Below are 19,109 nucleotides of genomic sequence, written 5' to 3'. Positions count from 1 at the left end.
TGTATATATTCATGTTTAATTGTAATCTTCTCTAAGGCTGGGTAGGAAGAGAAGAAGAAAAAATAGTGCGCAGCACAAAACAAAAGAAAATAGAAGGAAGCACAAAAAAGCTGGGTAGCTTTGAAAACAATGTGTAGCATTTATTTCATAGTTTAAAAAAATAAAGTCTGAAGTGGAAATTTATGGCTTTATATTGAATCTTCTTATTATGTTTAACTCTGTGTATAGAAATGGCTTTTTAAAATTTTGTATTAAAGTTGAAAATGATTTTTAAAACATTAAAAAAAAGAAAATGGATAGTGACAGTGATGGTGAAAATGACATTTGATGATACAAATAAGTGATGAGATTTTTTTCTTTATTTTCTTCTAATGCTATCTCTGATGCCTTTGACCCTGGTTCTTATCTCAATGAATTAGATTTTTTTTTTTTTTTGGTATTGAGAGTGGCCTTGATAAATTTTAAAGAAAATTTGAAATTCTTAAATGAAAAATCTTCCCAGTAGACAAATGCCAATCATCTGATGTCCATCTAAGTTGATGAATCACAGAGAGATCCTGGTTGACAGTATAGTCATTTTATTGAAAGAAATTTGATGGGGGTGGGGAAGAGGGGAGGGGGCGATTAGGGATCAATCTATGAATCTGTGCCCCTCGGCATTTTTATCAATGTTCTAGATTTAGAAGAACATCTCTGAGAAGTATGAAAAGTTAGCTTTTCACACAGGATAAAGGGAGGGGCGAAATGTTTGTTAATTATCTCCAACCAATCACCTTGTGGTCAAGAAACTGGTTAAACAATAAAGTTTCTGAAAAAAGGGACCCAGGCCCAAACTGATTAGGGTCAATGAAGAGATCAAGCTTTTTCAAAGTATCTCATACATATTAATCGACACACTCTGGGGAAGGAGACAACAGACATTTTCCCACATATGGAATGGAAGATAAGCTTGTAACTCAGATTGTAAATCTGATCAATTGTAACTAACTCTGTTTGTAAATCGAACCAATCCGAATTTTGAAGGAAGAGATAAGGACTCCAACTAACAGTATAAAGCTAGCTCCCACTTCTGTAGTTGATATGTGTCTCACTCATCAGCACACCCATTTCTCATGAGAATCACTGAATTAAGGATTCTTCTTTACTCAAAGTGTGTTGCTTATCACACTTCTACTGGACTAGTTTGCAACTGGGGATGCAGTGGGCACCAGCAGCTTATTCTGGGTTTACTGCCCAAAACTGCAGAATTCCATGGGATCTTTTGATAACATATTTTAAATCAAATTTCCAGGTGACCTAACCTGGCAAGGAGAGCTAATAAATACACTGAATGATAGAATCAAGATCCCAAAAGAGTTTGACAGGCTAGAAAATTGGACTAAAATGAGTACCTGAAATTTAGTGACGATAAATATAAATTTTGAAAGAAATGACTGTTTCTCTCTTATATTAATAATCATTAATGAATTAGGACCATGATTATTTCAGAACACACACACACACACACACACACACAAAGATACACATGCTTTTTGATCCTGGTTAGGAGACCCCACCCAACTAGAGAATTTTACAAAGAATTTAATCCAAGGTGAACTAAAGCCCATTGTATTCCACTCTGTCAGGTTCAGATGGGGAATAAATCCTTGTCTAGAGTGCCCAAAACTGGGGACAGTCTAGGAGGAAGAGTGATGGAAATCACTCACTCTAGTCCTTGATTAAATTGAATCTGTCTCTCATTATAATATTCATTCTTCTCATCAATTGCTAATCAAGCAGTTGATTGCAATCCTTCCAAGGGCATTTAAGCCCTGAATGTGTATCATGAGGGGGTCTTTGGTTTTCGAGAGTGCCACCAATCCCTTTTATTATGTATCCCTAGCATAATTAATAAAATTATTTATTACCCAGAAACTCTTTCAAATTTTTTATGTCACAATTCTTACCATTGGGTTCAAGAAATCTACTCTGCAAGTATAATATGGGAGAGGAACCAACAAATGTGCTAACCAGCGTGGGGTCTTAGTTGACTGCAAACTCAATATTAGTAATGGGATATTGCTGCCAAAAAAAGTTTTGTGTTTCATTAAGAGGGGTATAACTTACAAGAATTTACAGAAATAGTTGTTGTGCACTTTTTCTTTGCCAGATCACAACTAGACTACTGTATTTGGTTTAGACCTCATATTTTAGGAAGGATACAGATAATGTGGTACTCATCCAAAGGAAGTGATCAGAATAATGAAAGACATTCATTTCATATCTTATAAGGATCAGCTAAAGGAATTGGGAATATTCAACCATGTTTGAACGGGGCAGCTAGGTGGTAAAGTGGATAGAACACAAGGCTTAGAATCAGAAGGACTCATCATCATGAGTTTAAATCTGGCCTCAGATACTAGTTGTGTGACCCTGGGTGGGTTTCTTAATTCATATATAAAATGTACTAAAGAAGGAAATGGAAAGAGTCAGACCCAGCAACAACTAGGTTGGATTAAATGGCCACTAAATTCTCTTACAACTCTAAAATCCTGTGATTCTGATTATTTGAAATCCATAGATAATCAAAAGTTTTATTTCAAACTCCCTTACTCTCTCTTAGACTTTTGCCCTAATAAATAGCTACTCACAAGAATGAAAGAGGACAGATTTTCTTGTGATCTTGGAAAGCAATGATTCTCAGGTGCTCAAAGACTCAGGTGCTCAGGGGAAAGAAGTAGAGCACCTGAAATGAGGTAAGTTAGCTCTTGAAAAATCAAGCACTAGTTAAGCCCTTTTAAAAAACAAAACCCTAACCTCCTTATAGGTGTAAAAGGGAATTGAGATCTGATGAGCATTTAGGGATTTGTAGTTCAGAGAAACAAGCATTTCTCTCTTAACTTTGAGAGTGATTGATTTGGATCTATTGCAGTCTTTGAGCCAGGAGGCAAAATTGCCAAACTCCCAAGTTCTTAAAGAGATAAGTTGTAAAAGCCAGAAAGAGGGGAGACCTTAAGTGTAGAACAGCTGCAACAATAGGGCCAATCTCTCCACCTCTGTCTGGTAACATAGATATGTCACTATATATGTCCCCAATATATATGTCACTAATCTCTCTACCTCTGTCTGGAGCCCCATAGATATTTTGGGGCAGAAGGCTCTGGCTGAAGCCACTTCTTCAGTGACTGAGTTCCAAGAAAAGATTTATTCTTTCCCCTATCTTTCCTTCTGTTATAACATTCATGGTGATGTAAAATATGTCCCCTTTAACTTTTGGGGGGCCCTGATGTGAACTGTGACTTCTTTAATCTTTGGGGGGAGAAGAGTTGGAAAGGAATCTTTAGGGGAAGGGTGTTCCTGAGTCTCAAACCCTGGGAGGGGCACACCTTTCCCAGACAACACCCTTCCCAAGATAAATAATCTCATTTATTTATTTCCAGCCTGGGGTACAGTCAATGATCTGTATAGAGTGGCTCCAACTGCTCTCCAGCTCCAGGCCAACACTGGTCCATATATCAGGGTTTGTCAACTCATTTTTGCAGAAGTCTTAATAGGACCCTGCCCACTAAGAAAGCTGTCTTCTTAGCAAGCTGTCTTCTTGGTGTAAATAAATCACCTTTTGCCACAAACTTCGGGTTTGTGAATTCTTTCGTAAGGAATCTGTGACAGACCGGGATCTCTTCCCTCAATTCTCGCACCTCATCAATGGTAAAACATGCACTGCTTGCTTCTTTACCCAAACATTTTTGGCAACATGAATTCTGCCTCAACTGTAAAGAGGCCATGGATTAGTTAAAAAGAAACATAAATTTAAATTAGGCAGAGAACCAAGTCTCTGTCTAGATCTTAGGAATCTTCCTAATTGAGGACTCAGCTACTAACTTTTCACTTAATATAAACTTCATAAAGCAGTAGAGGAGAGGAACACATGGATCTGAGGGATCTTTATTTCTCCTGGGCTCAGAAAGAGCTAATTGTTATATAGGTTATAGGTGTTTACATTTTCAATGGAAGTTATCTGCTATCTATTGGCCAACTGTATCCTTGATAGTATTACTTACAAACACTGGTGTTACTTGTATTAGGAGAGATAACATCTTCTCCTCATGAAAATTAAGTTAATTTCCTCCTAAAAGATATTGAGACATTCCTCAAGACCTGGTGGAGGGAAATAGGATTACTGCCATCATTTACTCATCACCTGAATACAAAGCAGCAACAGGGAATGCCAGGTGACCTCTAAGGATTAGCTGATAAGTTTTTTTTTTTTTTTTTTTTAGCTGAATCAACTTTAGGTGTTTGCAGTCCCTAATTTTGTTGACTATATTTCTCCTGTTATGACTAAGTAAATCTTTTTGTTAACTATTTAATTTTCTATGAATTCTCATTTTCCCCTTCCCTTTCCCCGTAAATAGTCAACTTATACTATGAGTATTGGCTTAGTCAGGTGCAATCCAGAACAATTGGCTTAGTCTTATCAGAATGGGAAATTGTTTGTCCTTCATTCTTCAAGAGAACCAATGATATCAGCAGAGTGATGTCTTAACTTGAAAGTGAACTGGATTTAAATGAGTCAGAGGCTCACTTAAAAGTCATCAGCCCCACTCTCTCCTCTAGAGTTATTGGAGTCCAGTGGCAAGATATAGGTCAGGACAACTTGCAATGATCCTTGATGCAATGGGAGACATTGATCTTTTTAAGCTAATGTCTTTCCCAGGTCTCAGTATATCTGAGGTAATACCCATTCAGTAGCTAAATTCTAGCTAAGAATTGGGGTAAAAGATGGCCTTCGTCTTCACAAAAGAATCAATCAAGAAGGGAATAACTCTCAGAGTTTCTCAAGAATGGATTGGCAAAAATGTTTGTGGCAGCCCTGTTAGTAGTGGCTAGAAACTGGAAATTGAATGGATGTCCATCAATTGGAGAATGGCTGGGTAAATTGTGGTATATGAATGTTATGGAATATTATTATTCTGTAAGAAAGGACCAGCAGGATGAATACAGAGAGGACTGGCGAGACTTACATGAACTGATGCTGAGTGAAATGAGCAGAACCAGGAGATCATTATACACTTCGACAACGATATTGTATGAGGATGTATTCTAATGGAAGTGGATTTCTTTGACAAAGAGACCTGAGTTTCAATTGATAAATGATGGACAGAAGCAGCTACACCCAAAGAAAGAACATTGGGAAACGAATGTGAACTATCTGCATTTTTGTTTTTCTTCCCGGGTTATTTTTACCTTCTGAATCCAATTCTCCCTGTGCAACAGGAGAACTGTTCAGTTCTGCAAACATATATTGTATCTAGGATATACTGCAACATATCTAACATATATAGGACTGCTTGCCATCTAGGGGAGGGGGTGGAGGGAGGGAGGGGAAAAATCGGAAAAGAAACGAGTGCAAGGGATAATGTTGTAAAAAAATTACCCTGGCATGGATTCTGTCAATATAAAGTTATTATTAAATAAAATAAAATATTAAAAAAAAAAGAATGGATTGGCAGCATAGGGAAGGATGAACCTGGGTTGGCCTTCATAATTTAGTGGTACTTTGAGTGTGGGGATTCCTTACTTTGAGGCAAGCCTCACTGCTAGGAGATTTGAGAGTAAACTGCTTATGGTCATCCAGAAAGAAGAGAAAGGGAGTAAATATATTCTGTTACTAAGAAGTAGACCCTGAGTCGAAATGAATTCATGATTTAGACATAAAGGGTGATACTATAAGCAATTTAGGAAAACAAGGAATAGTCTACTTCTCAGATCTGTGGAGAAGGGAGGAATTTATGGCCAAAGAAGAACTAGGGAACATTATGAAATACAAAATGATTAAATTAAATTTAAAAGTTTTTGCATGAACAAAATCAATGTAGCCAAGATTAGAAGGGAAGCAGAAAGCTGGGGAGAAATTTTATAGTCAACATTTCTGATAAAGGCCTCATTTCTAAAATATATAGAGAATTAACTCAAATTTGTACACATCATTGCACAATTAATAAATGGCTAAAGGATGTGAATAATTTTCAAATGAAGAAATTAAAACCACTTTTAGTCAAATGCTCTAAATCACTAGGATTAGAGAAATGCAAATACCTCTCAGATTAGCTAAAATGACAGGAAAAGATAATGATAAATGTTAGAGGGAAATGTGAGAAAACTGGGACACTAATGCATTGTTGGTGGAGTTGTGAACTAATCCAACCATTCTAGAGATCAATTTGGCACTCTGTCCAAAGAGCTATAAAACTGGGCATACCCTTTGATCCAGCAGTATCACTACTGGGTCTATAACCCAAATAGATCATAAAAGAGGGGAAAAGGCCCACATGTGAAAAAAATGATTGTAGCAGCCATTTTTGTAGTATCAAGGAACTAGAAATTGAATGGATGCCCATCAGTTGGGAAATGGTTGAATAAGTTATGGTATATGAATGTAATGGAATATTATTGTTCTATAAGAAATGAGGAGCAGGGTGACTTCAGAAAAATCTGGAAAAACTTACATGAACTGATACTAAGTGAAGTGAAGTGGTTTTCAGAACCAAGAGAACATTGTACACAGCAACAACAAGATAGCATGATAACTAACTGTGATGAACTTGGCTCTTTTCAAGTGATTCAAGTGACATGATTCAAGCAATTCCAATATACTTGTGATGAAAAGAGCCATCTGCATCCAAAGAGAGAACTACAGAGACCAAATGTGTTTCCAAAGTATGATATTCTCACCTTTTTTTGTTTTGTTTGTTTTTTTCTTTTTCATGTTTTCACCTCCTTTTGATCTGATTTGTCTTGTGCAGCATGATGAATATGTAAATATATTTAGAAGAATTGTACATGTTTAGTCTATATTGGATTACTGTCAAGGGGAGGAAGTGGGGAGAGGGAGACAAATTTCAAACATAAGGTTTTGCAAAGGTGAATATTGAAAACTCCCTTTGAATTTATTTGGGGAAAAAATACTATTTTTTTTTAGAAAAAGAACTAGACCTTGAAATAGTTATGGCAAACTGTGTTTTAGCCCCTTCAGCTTTGTTGAACCTTCTAGCCTGGTTACTTAAATCTCCCTCAAGTTCTACAAAGGAAGTCTCTTTAGCTCTCACTTTACCTCCCAAGACTCCTAGAAAGACTGAATTCTGGTAGGATAGATGAAATATTCCCCTTATCAGAAAAGGATAAATTCAGAAGAACTAGTTGTGTTCAGAACTTGCTGGAATTCATGACCACATCATCCAATATGTCTAATGGAAGATATCCTGGGGGAAAAAAAAAGATCCCTCTAACTTTAAGGAAGTCATATTTGTGTAAATTTGTTGGTTTTCAGTAATTTGGGTGAAATGACAGTGCAGCTGAACTAGCAGTGCTTAGTCCTGTATGTGGACATAGCCATTGAGGTTTAACCCTAGAGATCCCAATAATGTTATAATACAAATCAAATCAGATCCCTGAGATTTTAGAATTGTCTAAAAACTGCTAAAGAAACTTTTATTTTTGTTTATTTTAATTCAGATTTTGTTGTTATTCTTTAATTCAAGCCAGTATTTGGGGGATGCTCTTGAAGTGACAATGATAAATTCTTCTCTGGAGCACTGAAACATTTCTGGAAATGAGAGTGTAAACAAAAATACCAATTCCATCTCATTTAAATAGCTAAGGATAAGCTGAGTGCTACTTCAATAAAAACAGTTTCCATTCCCATCCCTGAATTGTGAATTTTGAGCCCAAACTGGACCTTCCTAAGCTTCAGTAAGAAAAGAGGTTGAGATAGTCTCAGTTTTTTTCTCCCAGGAAAATTCTTGTTAATAAACCAGCTCTCAGTATAATTCCACATCCTAATACATTTACAGTAGAATAACTTTGAGTTTAGAAATCACTAAGGTGCTTCTATCTGCTATGTTACTTGAAATGAATGCAGCTTGCTTCTAGTATCAGATTTCCTGCTAATCCTTCAGTCAATTAGGTTTTCTGGGAAGAAAAATTATTTCATTGGTATAGAAAATTGTTGAGGAAATTCCCTCTATCAGTGCAGATCACAGTGCAGTTTCTTCCAATCTTGAAAGTCAGCTAGAGCACTGAGAATTTAAGTGACTTGCTGTGGGTGATACAAAAAATATGTATCAGAAGCATGATTTAAACCCAGACCATCTTGGTTGGCTGTCTACCTACTATGTCATGATGCTTCCCTGATTTCAAATCCATATTTAAAAGTACTTCCTTCCTGCCCCCTCCCCCCAATTCTCTCTACAATATTTTGGATTGCTTAATTCATTAACAATGATTTAAATCAGTAATAAATGTCTTGATCCTACTAATTCCTAAATCTGAACCTTAGAATTCATTCAAAAATATAAAATACTTATTAAAAAATGTATCATCTCAGAAGAAGGACCAGAGTCCTATTCTATCTATGGAAGTCATTTATGTAAATTTCATGGCTAATGATGGGTGCCAGTTGGTGAAGATAGCTGGACAATTCCTCAGGAAGTAGGAATATACAGATCAATTTAGGGAGGCTGGGAACATCTTCATATCATTATTAATTCCCAGCGTAATTCATTTATGCCAAGGATTTGAGAAAAGAAAAATTAAAGAACCAGAGACTACTGGGATAGAAGGTCTCCTCCATTTGCAGACAAAACAAAAAACAGGAATCATAGAGAAGAAATAATTTAACAGAAAAACATAAACTTTGAAAGTTCCCAAGACACACTTAATGTCTCCTTTTTCCATTCAAGGGGCCTTTTTTGTGGTTGGGGTGACAGGGACAGGAGGACAAAGAAGCTTGTCAGAGTAATGAAAAGGAGGGGATGGGTGTGAGAGAAGGGATGTCATTTCAAGAAATAACATCTTTAATATTCATCCCTGAGCATGAGATCTGTTCTCCCCAGGGTCTTGGAGCATCCTGGATTCACATGGGCTGGGGGGATTCTTCCTGATCAAGAGCAGCTGCTCCTTCCTTCCTTCCTTCCTTCCATCCTTCCTCTTTCTTGAATGGTGATGGTGTGAATTATACCTCAAATCCACAAAATCACAAACAATCGTCCATTTCACTCCATGTTATAGGAGACTAAGACAGCAGGATTATGTCTAGTGGGAGAAAGAGGGCACTTCCCATGTAGTTTTATAGCTAATATGATGACAAAAACCAGCCCTGTTGAGATGGGAATAGAAGATGACACAGGCCTTCAGTGAGTTGTCATTTGCAGCATGAGACTGAGAAATTATAGTCAATTTTTTTCTTACTTTGTGTCTACTTGACATTTTGTCTTCTTTTTAGGTTGGCATACAGTGCCTGTATGCCTCTGCAACAACAAAGGGAGTAAACCTGTAGTAAGCTTTTGTGCTTCCTATTTTTTGCACTTTTTTCCCCAGGTCTTTTCAGCTGTCCATATTTGGTTTACAGTAAGGGATGCCAGACATTGAGACACAAAATGATACAAGTCACTGAGTAGGAGAAAACTTGAGAGAGAATTTAGTCTGAATTTCCCTATGATTCACTAATCATTCTAAGGATTATTTCATTAAATAGGGTAGTTTCTGCACCTTACAAATTTCTAAATTTATGCCTTTGAAATATATCCTCTGGCATCAACAAGGTGCTATATAATCTACAGGACTATGAATTTGTCTGATGCTTCAGCTCCTTGGTCTCTCTCACTCTAGTCACTATTTTAGGTACATGTTGCTTTTTAAAATGACACATGATAATCCTACCCTCTCAGCTGGATCTTGATTCTGTCTGTCATCAGACTATGCCAGTTCCTAATTTTTTTTTTACATCACAGAACATTTTTGTTCTGCTGTTTGTTTAATTTCAGTGAAGGTGGTTTGGGCCTTTTCTTTGATTGTATCCAAGTCCATGTTCTGGAGACTCTGCAGATGTCCAAGGATGGAATCCTTTTCTTCTTCTTCTTCTTGATCTTCATTCACCATTTTCCGAAGATCTTCAGGCAAGTCCACATCATCTCCAGCCATCTGTATTTGATTCTCATCCATTTCACTCTAAATGAAGAAAAAAAATATTCAATGAAAAAATTCTATTTGGTCTTCTATTATTAAATAATATTTTTCTGCATAAAAACAAACCTTGGTTAGAGTAGCAAAGTTCTCTCTCTCTCTTTCTCTCTCTCTCTCTCTCTCTCTCTCTCTCTTTGTGTGTGTCTCTGTTTCTCTCTCTGTCTCTCTTTGTCTGTCTGTCTCTGTTTTTGTCTCTCTCTATCTCTCCCCCATATCTGTATATCTATCTATCCTGAATAGAAAGATACACATTTTGTCTCAGTCCTGTGATTTCATTATTATAAGGAACTCCTGCTATGGAAATTCCTTCTGTGAACGTAGAATAACAAGGTTTCTATAACTTTTAAACTTAAAAGAATTTCTGGGGCACTAAAAAGTTAAATGAGTTGACATTGGTGACATAGCTAGTACATGTCAGAATTAGGCCTTGGATCCAGCTTTTCCTGATTCTGAGGTTGGCCTGTAGCCACTATTTTTTGCTACCTCTCTATAAAGCTATATCATATTACAAAAAGAAGCCACTTTCCTAACCATACACAAAGTAAAAAGGGCAAGTAGGTGGTCCAATAGATAGAGTGGTAGCCCTGGAATCAGTTATACCTGAATTCAAATCCAGACTCAGACATTTACTAGCTGTGTGACCCTGGGCAAGTTACTTAAGCTTGTTTGTCTCAGTTACTTTATCTGTAAAATGAGCTGGGGAAGAAAAAGGCAAACCACTCCAGTATTTTTGCCAAGAAAACCCCAATGTGTTTATAGAGAGTTGAACACAACAGAAATGACTCAACAACAAGTCTATAGTATGTAGTTAGAACTGGTAGGTTATGTGGGTTCATTTCCAAGTAACAAGAACACTTTTCTCCAAAAGAACCCTCTGCTTGATCCCAGCTGGTTAAAATTCCTGTAATAAAGGATAATGCCTTTCATTCTGCAATTAGAAATCTAAGGCTTAATTTGAAAATCCCTCTAGGAGAGGTAATTGCCTTGCCTTTGATTCACACTAAGATATTAACGACTACTATTATAACTTGTTAAAGGTAGATTTTCAAAGAAGGATGGCATTGAGTGTCTTGGGTTAGAGAGTGGAGAAGGAACAATAAAAAGAAACGAAATAGTGGGAAGGAGGGGGAAATGGTAAGGGAGAAAAGGCAGATACTTTGCCAACTTTGTAATTTGTTTAACACCAACCCTGAAAGTTATAAAGATAATACAGCTTTGACAAAGTGATTTTTCTTCAGACAATGAAGTGTCTAGAAAAAAAGAGAAGCGATCATGTCACCATACTTGATTCTGACAAAACCATGTCTGATTGTATCTATCTAATTCTGCATACTATATTTTTGGGAGACATTGATAGCTAACATGTATGTAGTTTTTTAAGGTTGCCAAGCATTTATTTTTATTTATAGTATTTTATCTCATTTGACTTATCACAATTCTGTGAGATCGGAACCGTTAATATTCTTATTTTACAGCTGAGGAAGCTGCATTCATTGGTAGATTAAGTGACTTGCCCAGGTCACACAGCTAGTAAGTATCTAAAGCAGGATTTGAACCTAGGTGACAAGCTGCAGAACACCAACCAGTGTGGGTAGAGTATTCAAGAACAAAGGTGTCAGACTTATTATTCACAGGTACAATGTGACCATAACACTCTTGAGTGCAGCCTGAATCAGACGGAAATGGAATTGAGAAATATTTAACCAATTAGATAAAAATACAACAGAACATAGTTTATATTTGTGGTTTTCAAGGTCATTAAGAAGCTCCCTGGGATCCTTATATATGTGTTTTAGTGACCCCTATTTCTATTTCAGATGAACACCCCTGCTTTAAAGCATGCTGGATGATGACTGGTTGAAGCAGCTGGTGATAGTCAGCCTGGCAAAGACTTAGCCAGGTGGCAGGATAGCTGTCTTGAAGTATTTAAAGGGCTGTCACATGGAAGAGGGATTAGTCTTATTCTCCTTGGCCCTACAGGGCACTACTGGAAAAAATGGGTGGGAGTTTTAAAGAGACACGCTTGATGTCAGGAAAAACATACCAAGAATTAGAGCTATCCAGAAGTAGCATGAGCTGCCATACAAGGGTTTCTAAAGGAAGACTGGATGACTAATTTTTTGTGTTTTGTAGAAAGCATTCTAAGTTTGGTATTAATTGGACTACATCACTCCTGAGGTCACTCCCAACTCTGAGACTGTGATTCTTTGTCAAGAAATACCTTCAAGCTATCAGCCAAAATTGTTGTGGCTTTAGGAAAATATGAGCCTTGATTGATTTACAAGATTGTTTTGGGGGTAAATGTGTGGGCAGCCAGGTGACACAATGCACAGAGTGCCAGGCCTGGAGGCAGAAAGACAACTTCCTAAATTCAAATCTGGCCTCAGACATTTACTAACTGTGTGTCCTGGGCAAGTCACTTAACCCTGTTCATCTCAGTTTCCTTATCTATAAAATGAGCTGGAGAAGAAAATGGCAAACCATTCCACTGTCTTTGCCAAGAAAACTCCAAATTGGGTCACAAAGAGTTAAACACAATTGAAAAATGACTGAACAACAACTTTGAGAATTAGACTTCCAGTAAGAGGGGAGTACATTTTGTTTAAGTATAAAAAGAAATATCTTCATTTTCTGACAGTGTGAAGAGTGACTGTCCCCATCCTCATTTATAAAATGAGTCAATGAATTCTTAGTAAATTAGTGAATGAATTTTAACCTAGTGTGGAGTAGGGAAGAGAGAGGTAGCTGGGGTCAACACACCTGAATTTCATTCCCACCTCTGACATTACTAGGTTTGATGATGAGCCAGTCATTTGCACTGTTTGTAAAATTATTACAATAATACTTGAAGTATTCTCACATGAGAGAATCTATGCAAAGCACTTGGGGAAACATAAAGTGTTACATAAATACTATCATTATTATGATTCTGTGATTTATCAATTAAAAACTACATTTGGACTCAGAAGATCAAGATTCATATCCTTGTTCTCCTATATGCTATTTATTCATCCTGAGGTAAACCACTTCTCTGTGTTTCTCAATGATTTATTTTGTTTGTAAAACAATTGAAATTAAGTGAGTTGCCTAAGGTCGCTCCAGGTGAAGCTAGATTTGAACTCACATCCTCCTGGTTTCAGAGCTGGTGCTCTCTCCACTGTACCACCTAACTACCTTATCTAAATGATTTCTAATGTCTCCAAGGACATTAGATAGGTGGCACCATAGTGCACAGAAAACTGGGCTTAGAGTCAGATTCTTCCTGAGTTCAAATCTGGTTTTAGCCATTTTCTGACTCACACTGAGTTTGTTGGAAATGGTAAACTAGTCCTGTATTTTTGCTAAGACCTCAAACGGGGTCATGAAGAGTCAGTTGAAAAACAACTGAAAACAACAACAATATCCCTTTAAGCTTGAAATTCTATGAAACTTTGAACAACAGTTGATCTTTTAAAGGGAATATGGAGGATCAGCCACATGCTTTCCCTCAGGCAGTTTATATTTCTCCTGGTTTAGCATGCAAACTCAAAAGTAGTAACTCCAGAAAAATACTGGAACGAGATTTTCTATCATCAGGGTAAGAATAGCTGCTTTGAGAAAGAGAAAGGTGAATGATGGAAAAAGAAGTTCAGAAGGCTCTTTTCCCAGGGGAGCTCTAAGAAACAATTCAATTTAGAACAATGAAATTAAATTAAATTAAATCTGCCTTGGGAAAAGAGAGACATGAAATAATAACAGTGTCATAACAAATGTTACTCTGGCCCAGGCCAAGATTTTTTGACCCTCTAAATGCTTAAAAGATTAATTAGTTCTTCATCAAACTGTTGTGAGGATTAATTGGCTAATCCTCACAATAGCCCAACCTAGGCTCCTAGCCAATCTTCCATTTTAAAAATGTATTTATGTCTTTATTACTTTTGCTAGTGGCTTTCCTACTAGCTCATGAGCCTCTGGGTATTTTTTTTCATTAAGTATAGAAAAATATGTTTTTTGCTGATGTATTTTATAGGCCAAGTATATACTGAGTATGTTCCTACCTTTAAGCCCTCTCAAAATTGGGGTGTTTTCACCCCTAAGTAAGAAAAAATAAAGCAATTGCAAAAATGGCTTATGATGTGTTTCTGAAATTGGCAATAACAGAGTATTGCTCAAAAAAAGCAATACAGATTCCAACACAATGCTTTCTATGTTTTCATTATCAGGAATGGTGTCCAGTGATAACTGAGTCTGTTCAAAGGTTTCAAATGAACTTTGCTTCTTAGATTTTATTTTCTTCTAGTTCAGTAATGATTTCTGATACATAGCAGATACTTTATAAATGCTTGTTAGTTTATTGATTGATTTTGCCACACTTTTTTCCTGAGAGTACTTTAGTATCTGTTTTCTTTCAATAATCCTCCTCATTCACCAAACTCTCTAATCACGTTGTTGTCATAAAACATAATCAGTCAGTTGGGTCAATAAACATTTATTAGTGGGCCTGTCATTATGCTAAGCATTGGGAAGAGATACAAAGAAGACAAAAGACTTGGTCTTGAGAAGCTCGCAAACTGATGGAGATGATGCAGAAAAACAAGATACACACACACACACACACACACACACATACAAGATCAATAAGAAATCATCAACAAAATAGAAGCTCTAGAATTAGAGGGATTAGTAAAGGCTTCCTGTAAAAGATGGATTTTGGTGGGATTTGAAGAAAGTCAGAAGTTATGAAGAGGGATAGTATTCCATGCATCGCATGTAAAAACAGTGAAAATACCTGAAGTTAGGAGATGGAGTGGCTTGGTAGAAAGAGAGCCAAGAGATGGGTGACAGTGGATCCCAAAGTACATGGGACCAATGAGATAAGGTCAGTGAGTAATAAGAAGGGCTTTGAATAACAAGGAAAATATTTCATATTTGATCTTTTTTTTTTTTTTTGATCTTAGAGGTGATAGAGAGCCACTAGACTTTATTAAGTCATAGGAAGTTATATGATTATACCTGTGCCTTAGAAAAATCACTTTGGTGACTGAGTGCAGAATGTATTAGAGTGGAGTTTTGTCACAGGTAAACCAACCAGAAAGAAGATGGAATATATTTGGGACATGATGAGCCTGAAGGTGCTCCTGGGAACACTAGGTGAAAATAGTCACCAGTCATCTGAAGATTTATTTATTTGGGAGGGAGAAAAGTAGAAGATGGACAAAGAATTCAAGGACTTTTTCCCCAGAGGAACTCTAAGAAACAATTAGACTGCAAAATAATGAAATGAAATGAAATCTGCCTTGGAAAAAGAAAAACAAGGAATAACAACTGTGTCATAACAAATGTAATGGGGTGGGCCCAGGTTTTTTGATCTTCTAAATGCATAAAAGATTAATCGATTCTTCATCAAACTGTTGTGATGATTAATTGATTAATCTTCACAATAACCCAACCCAGGTTGCTAGCCAATCTTCCAGTTTTTAAAAAAGATAAGTCTTTATTACTCGTTCTATTGGTTTTCCCACTAGTTCATGAATCTTTTATTATGTGCCACTTTGCCAGGTTCTGGTGATACAAATTAAAAACTGAGACAGTACGTGCCTTGAGTAACTTACATACTAATAGTGGAAGGCCATCTCTTTCTGTTTGTGTGTGTGTGTGTGTGTGTGTGTGTGTGTGTGTGTGTGTGTAAGTGTAGGGAGTCAAGGATGGGAGTTTTGGTTGGAGGAATAATAGGGGCATTGGATGCAGCCATCCAGAAGGTAGTAGACTATCATACTCTTTGCTGAAACAATGAAATTTATGATTTAATTACTGTTTCCAGAGCAAGAGGTAGAAGTTGGAAGGAGGTAGGGAGAGGCACATTAATAGTGGCAAGCAGATGGCAAGATGACTGGGGTAGAGGGTTAGGTGGGTTGGGAAGTTTTGTTTAGTACTAACAAGATATGATGAATGGTTAATTCACTCATCAATCAGAATAACTCAATTTCATTTCTAAAGTTGAATGAATCAACTGTGGGGAAGGATTAGTTGGTCTCCAAAAATCTCCCATAGAGTGGTTTTCCAGGTGGGGAGAAGAGAGATAAGAACAGGGCACATGACAAGAAGCCCAGGGTATATAAGAACTCAAGGGACAGACTGGGGATATGGATCTGCTGAGAAGTCTTTACTGAATGTATGGGAGTAGATGATGTGCCAAGAGTGTAGAGACAAATGAGAAAAGGGCTCTGTATGATACCCCCTCCATCGGCTAAGAGGAAGAACCAGTGAAGGTGTCTGACCAATGATCAGACAATCAGGAAGAAAACCCAGGAAAGAACAGAAAGCAAGGGAAGAGAAAGGAGGCAAAAAAAAGCAAAAAGAGGCAAGTCAAATATTACAGACTTATGTAGATGAGGATTAAGAAAGGTCTGATGGAGATGGCAATGAAAAACTCATTGGTGATTTGTTTACATCAAGTGAAAAGTGTTTCCCCAATAGTAAGCAAAAGACATGAATGGATAGTTTATAATACAATTAATGAAAATTAATTATTATTAAAGTTATTAAAATTAATAATCATATGAAAAATTCCAAATTTCTAATACTGTAAATTAAAACAACTCTAAAATTTCACTTCACCACTGTTAAATTGACAAAGATAACAATTTTAAAAAATAATAATATTGACAATGACTTCTTTGAAGTGTCTTGGGATGACGGAAATCATAAAAGAGGGAAAAGGACCCATATGTGCAAAAATGTTTGTACCGCAGTTCTTTTTGTGGTAGCAAAGAACTGAAAAAGGAGTGCATGCCCATAAATTGGGGAATGGCTGAACAAGCTGTGATACATGAAGGTAATGGAATATTATTGTTCTATAAAAAATGATGAAAAAGCTAATTATAAAAAGGCCTGGAAAGATTTGCATGAACTGATGCTGAGTGAAACAAGCAGAACTAGGAACATATGGTATGAAGTAACAGCAAGAATGTGATATAATGAATCTTGGTTCTTCTCAGTGGTTCAGGGATCCAAAGCATATAGATTGTTCAAAGCAATAAACTTTGGATAGAAAATGCCATCTGCATCTAGAAAAAGATCTAAGGAGACTGAATGTAAATCAACACATGCTATGTTCACTTCCTTTTTCTGGTTTTTTATCTCTCCCATGATTTTTCCCATTTGCTCTGATTGTTCTTTCTTAACTTGATTCAAAAAGCAATGTGTATTAAAAATAAACTTACTATAATAAAAAAAGGAAAGGAAAATCGAATTGGGATGGAAAATACTATTAGAAAAAAAGAAAAATATATTGAAATGATGATAGGAAATCAAGAATAATATTACATTCTTGGTGGAACTGTGAATTGACCCAACAACTCAGGAAAACAACTTGGGATTAGGTGAGAAAATCATTTTAAGGTAATAAATAATTGAAACAATGTGTGTGTCCATTCAATTTGGAATGCTTAAACAAACTAGGGTGTGTGGATATAGTGAAACACTATTGTATCATAAGATATTATTAATATGAATTCAGAAAAACATGGGAAGATCTTCATGAGCCAATTCAGAATTGAAGATCAAAAGAACAAGACATACCCTGACTGAAATAGTATAAATGAAAACAACACTGAAAGAAATTAGAATTCAGATTATAGACAATCCCTAGTCTTGGTTTCCAGGAATTGATGGTGAAAATAACTGTCTCTCTTGGTAAAATAAAAAAAAAAAGTGGTGGATTAAAGGTTTAGATTATTAGGGCAATTAAATGTATTGACTGATGTGTATATATCTGTGTGTATGTGTGTGTGTGTATTTGTACACACACATACACACACACACATATTATCCTGAGGCAACTGGGGTTAAGTGATTTGCCCAGGGTCACAAAGGTAGGAAGTGTTAAGTGTCTGAGGGCAGATTTGAATTCAGGTCCTTCCTGACTTCAGGGCTGGTATTCTATCCATTGCACCACTTAGCTGACCCCTTGACTGATAATTTTTTTTTTATTTTTAAAACATATGCACAGAATGACCCTTGCATAGCTTTGTGTTTCAGATTTTCCCCTCTTTCCCCCACCTCCTCCCCTAAATGGCAAGCAATCCAATATATGTTATACATGGTAGAAATATATGTTAAATCCACAAACATATTTATAAAATTCTCTTGTTGCACAAGAAAAATCATATCATAAAGAAAATGAGTAAAAAAAACAAAATGCAAGTGAACAACATTAAAAAGAGTGAGAATGTTATGTTGTGATCCACATTTAGTTCCCATAGTCCTCTTTCTGGATATAGATGGCTCTCTTCATCGCATTGGAATTGGCATCAATCATCTTATTGTTGGATGTTCATGTTCATGTTCATGTTCATCAGAATTGATCATTATATAATATTGACATTGTTGTATATAATGATCTCCTGGTTCTGCTCATTTCGCTCAGCATCAGTTCATGTTAGTCTCTCCATGCCTCTCTAAAATCATCCTCCTCATCATTTCTTATAGAACAATAATATTCTATAACATTCAAATCCCATAACTTATTCAGCCATTCTCTAACTGGTGGGCATCCACTCAGTTTCCAGTTTCTTGCCACTACAAACAGGGCTGCCACAAACATTTTGGCACATACAGGTCCCTTTCTTTTCTTTAATATCTCTTTGGGGTATAAGCCCAGTAGTAGCACTGCTGGAACAAAGGGTATACACAGTTTGATAATTTTTTGAGCACAGTTCCAAATTGCTCTCCAGAATGGCTGGATCTGTTCACAGTTCCACCAACAATGTATTAGTGTCCCATTGACTGATATATGTTAACTGATTTTTATTGTCACATAATAGAAGTCTACATTTATGTGTGGATGTTACTGAGATATGACCATGGTATAAATAAAGATTTAATAAAACTTTTAAAATGTAATCAATAGTTACTTTAGAAAGAATAGTTACTGTGAAGGAATAGAGTCAGAAGTCAACCTGCAAGAGGTTTGTTGATGAGGAAGTGGAAGGAAGACATAATAGTCCAAGCTTTTTTGGAGATTAGCTTTACTATGACAGAAACTAGGAATTGATCCACACCTAATACCATATACCAGGATAAGGTCAAAATGGATTCACAATCTAGACATAAAAACTGATATTATA

At 36.4% G+C, this 19,109-nt stretch overlaps 1 protein-coding gene across 1 annotated transcript in view; it reads right to left on the bottom strand.

Moving 5' to 3' along the window:
• Positions 1 to 8,435: 8,435 nt before the first annotated feature.
• CPLX4 (complexin 4) overlaps positions 8,436 to 19,109 on the bottom strand; it is a 42,576-nt gene continuing 31,902 nt past the window's right edge. The window contains exon 3 of the mRNA XM_051969559.1: positions 8,436 to 9,987. Within this exon, the coding sequence (XP_051825519.1) occupies positions 9,760 to 9,987 (228 nt within the window). The 3' untranslated portion in view covers positions 8,436 to 9,759. The remainder of the gene's footprint in view (positions 9,988 to 19,109) is intronic.

The sequence above is a fragment of the Antechinus flavipes genome, chromosome 1 (assembly GCF_016432865.1).
Source record: "Antechinus flavipes isolate AdamAnt ecotype Samford, QLD, Australia chromosome 1, AdamAnt_v2, whole genome shotgun sequence".
Taxonomy (NCBI): Eukaryota; Metazoa; Chordata; class Mammalia; order Dasyuromorphia; family Dasyuridae; genus Antechinus; species Antechinus flavipes.
Note: the sequence above shows the minus strand (reverse complement) of the source record. Positions and strands in the feature narration are given on the sequence as shown.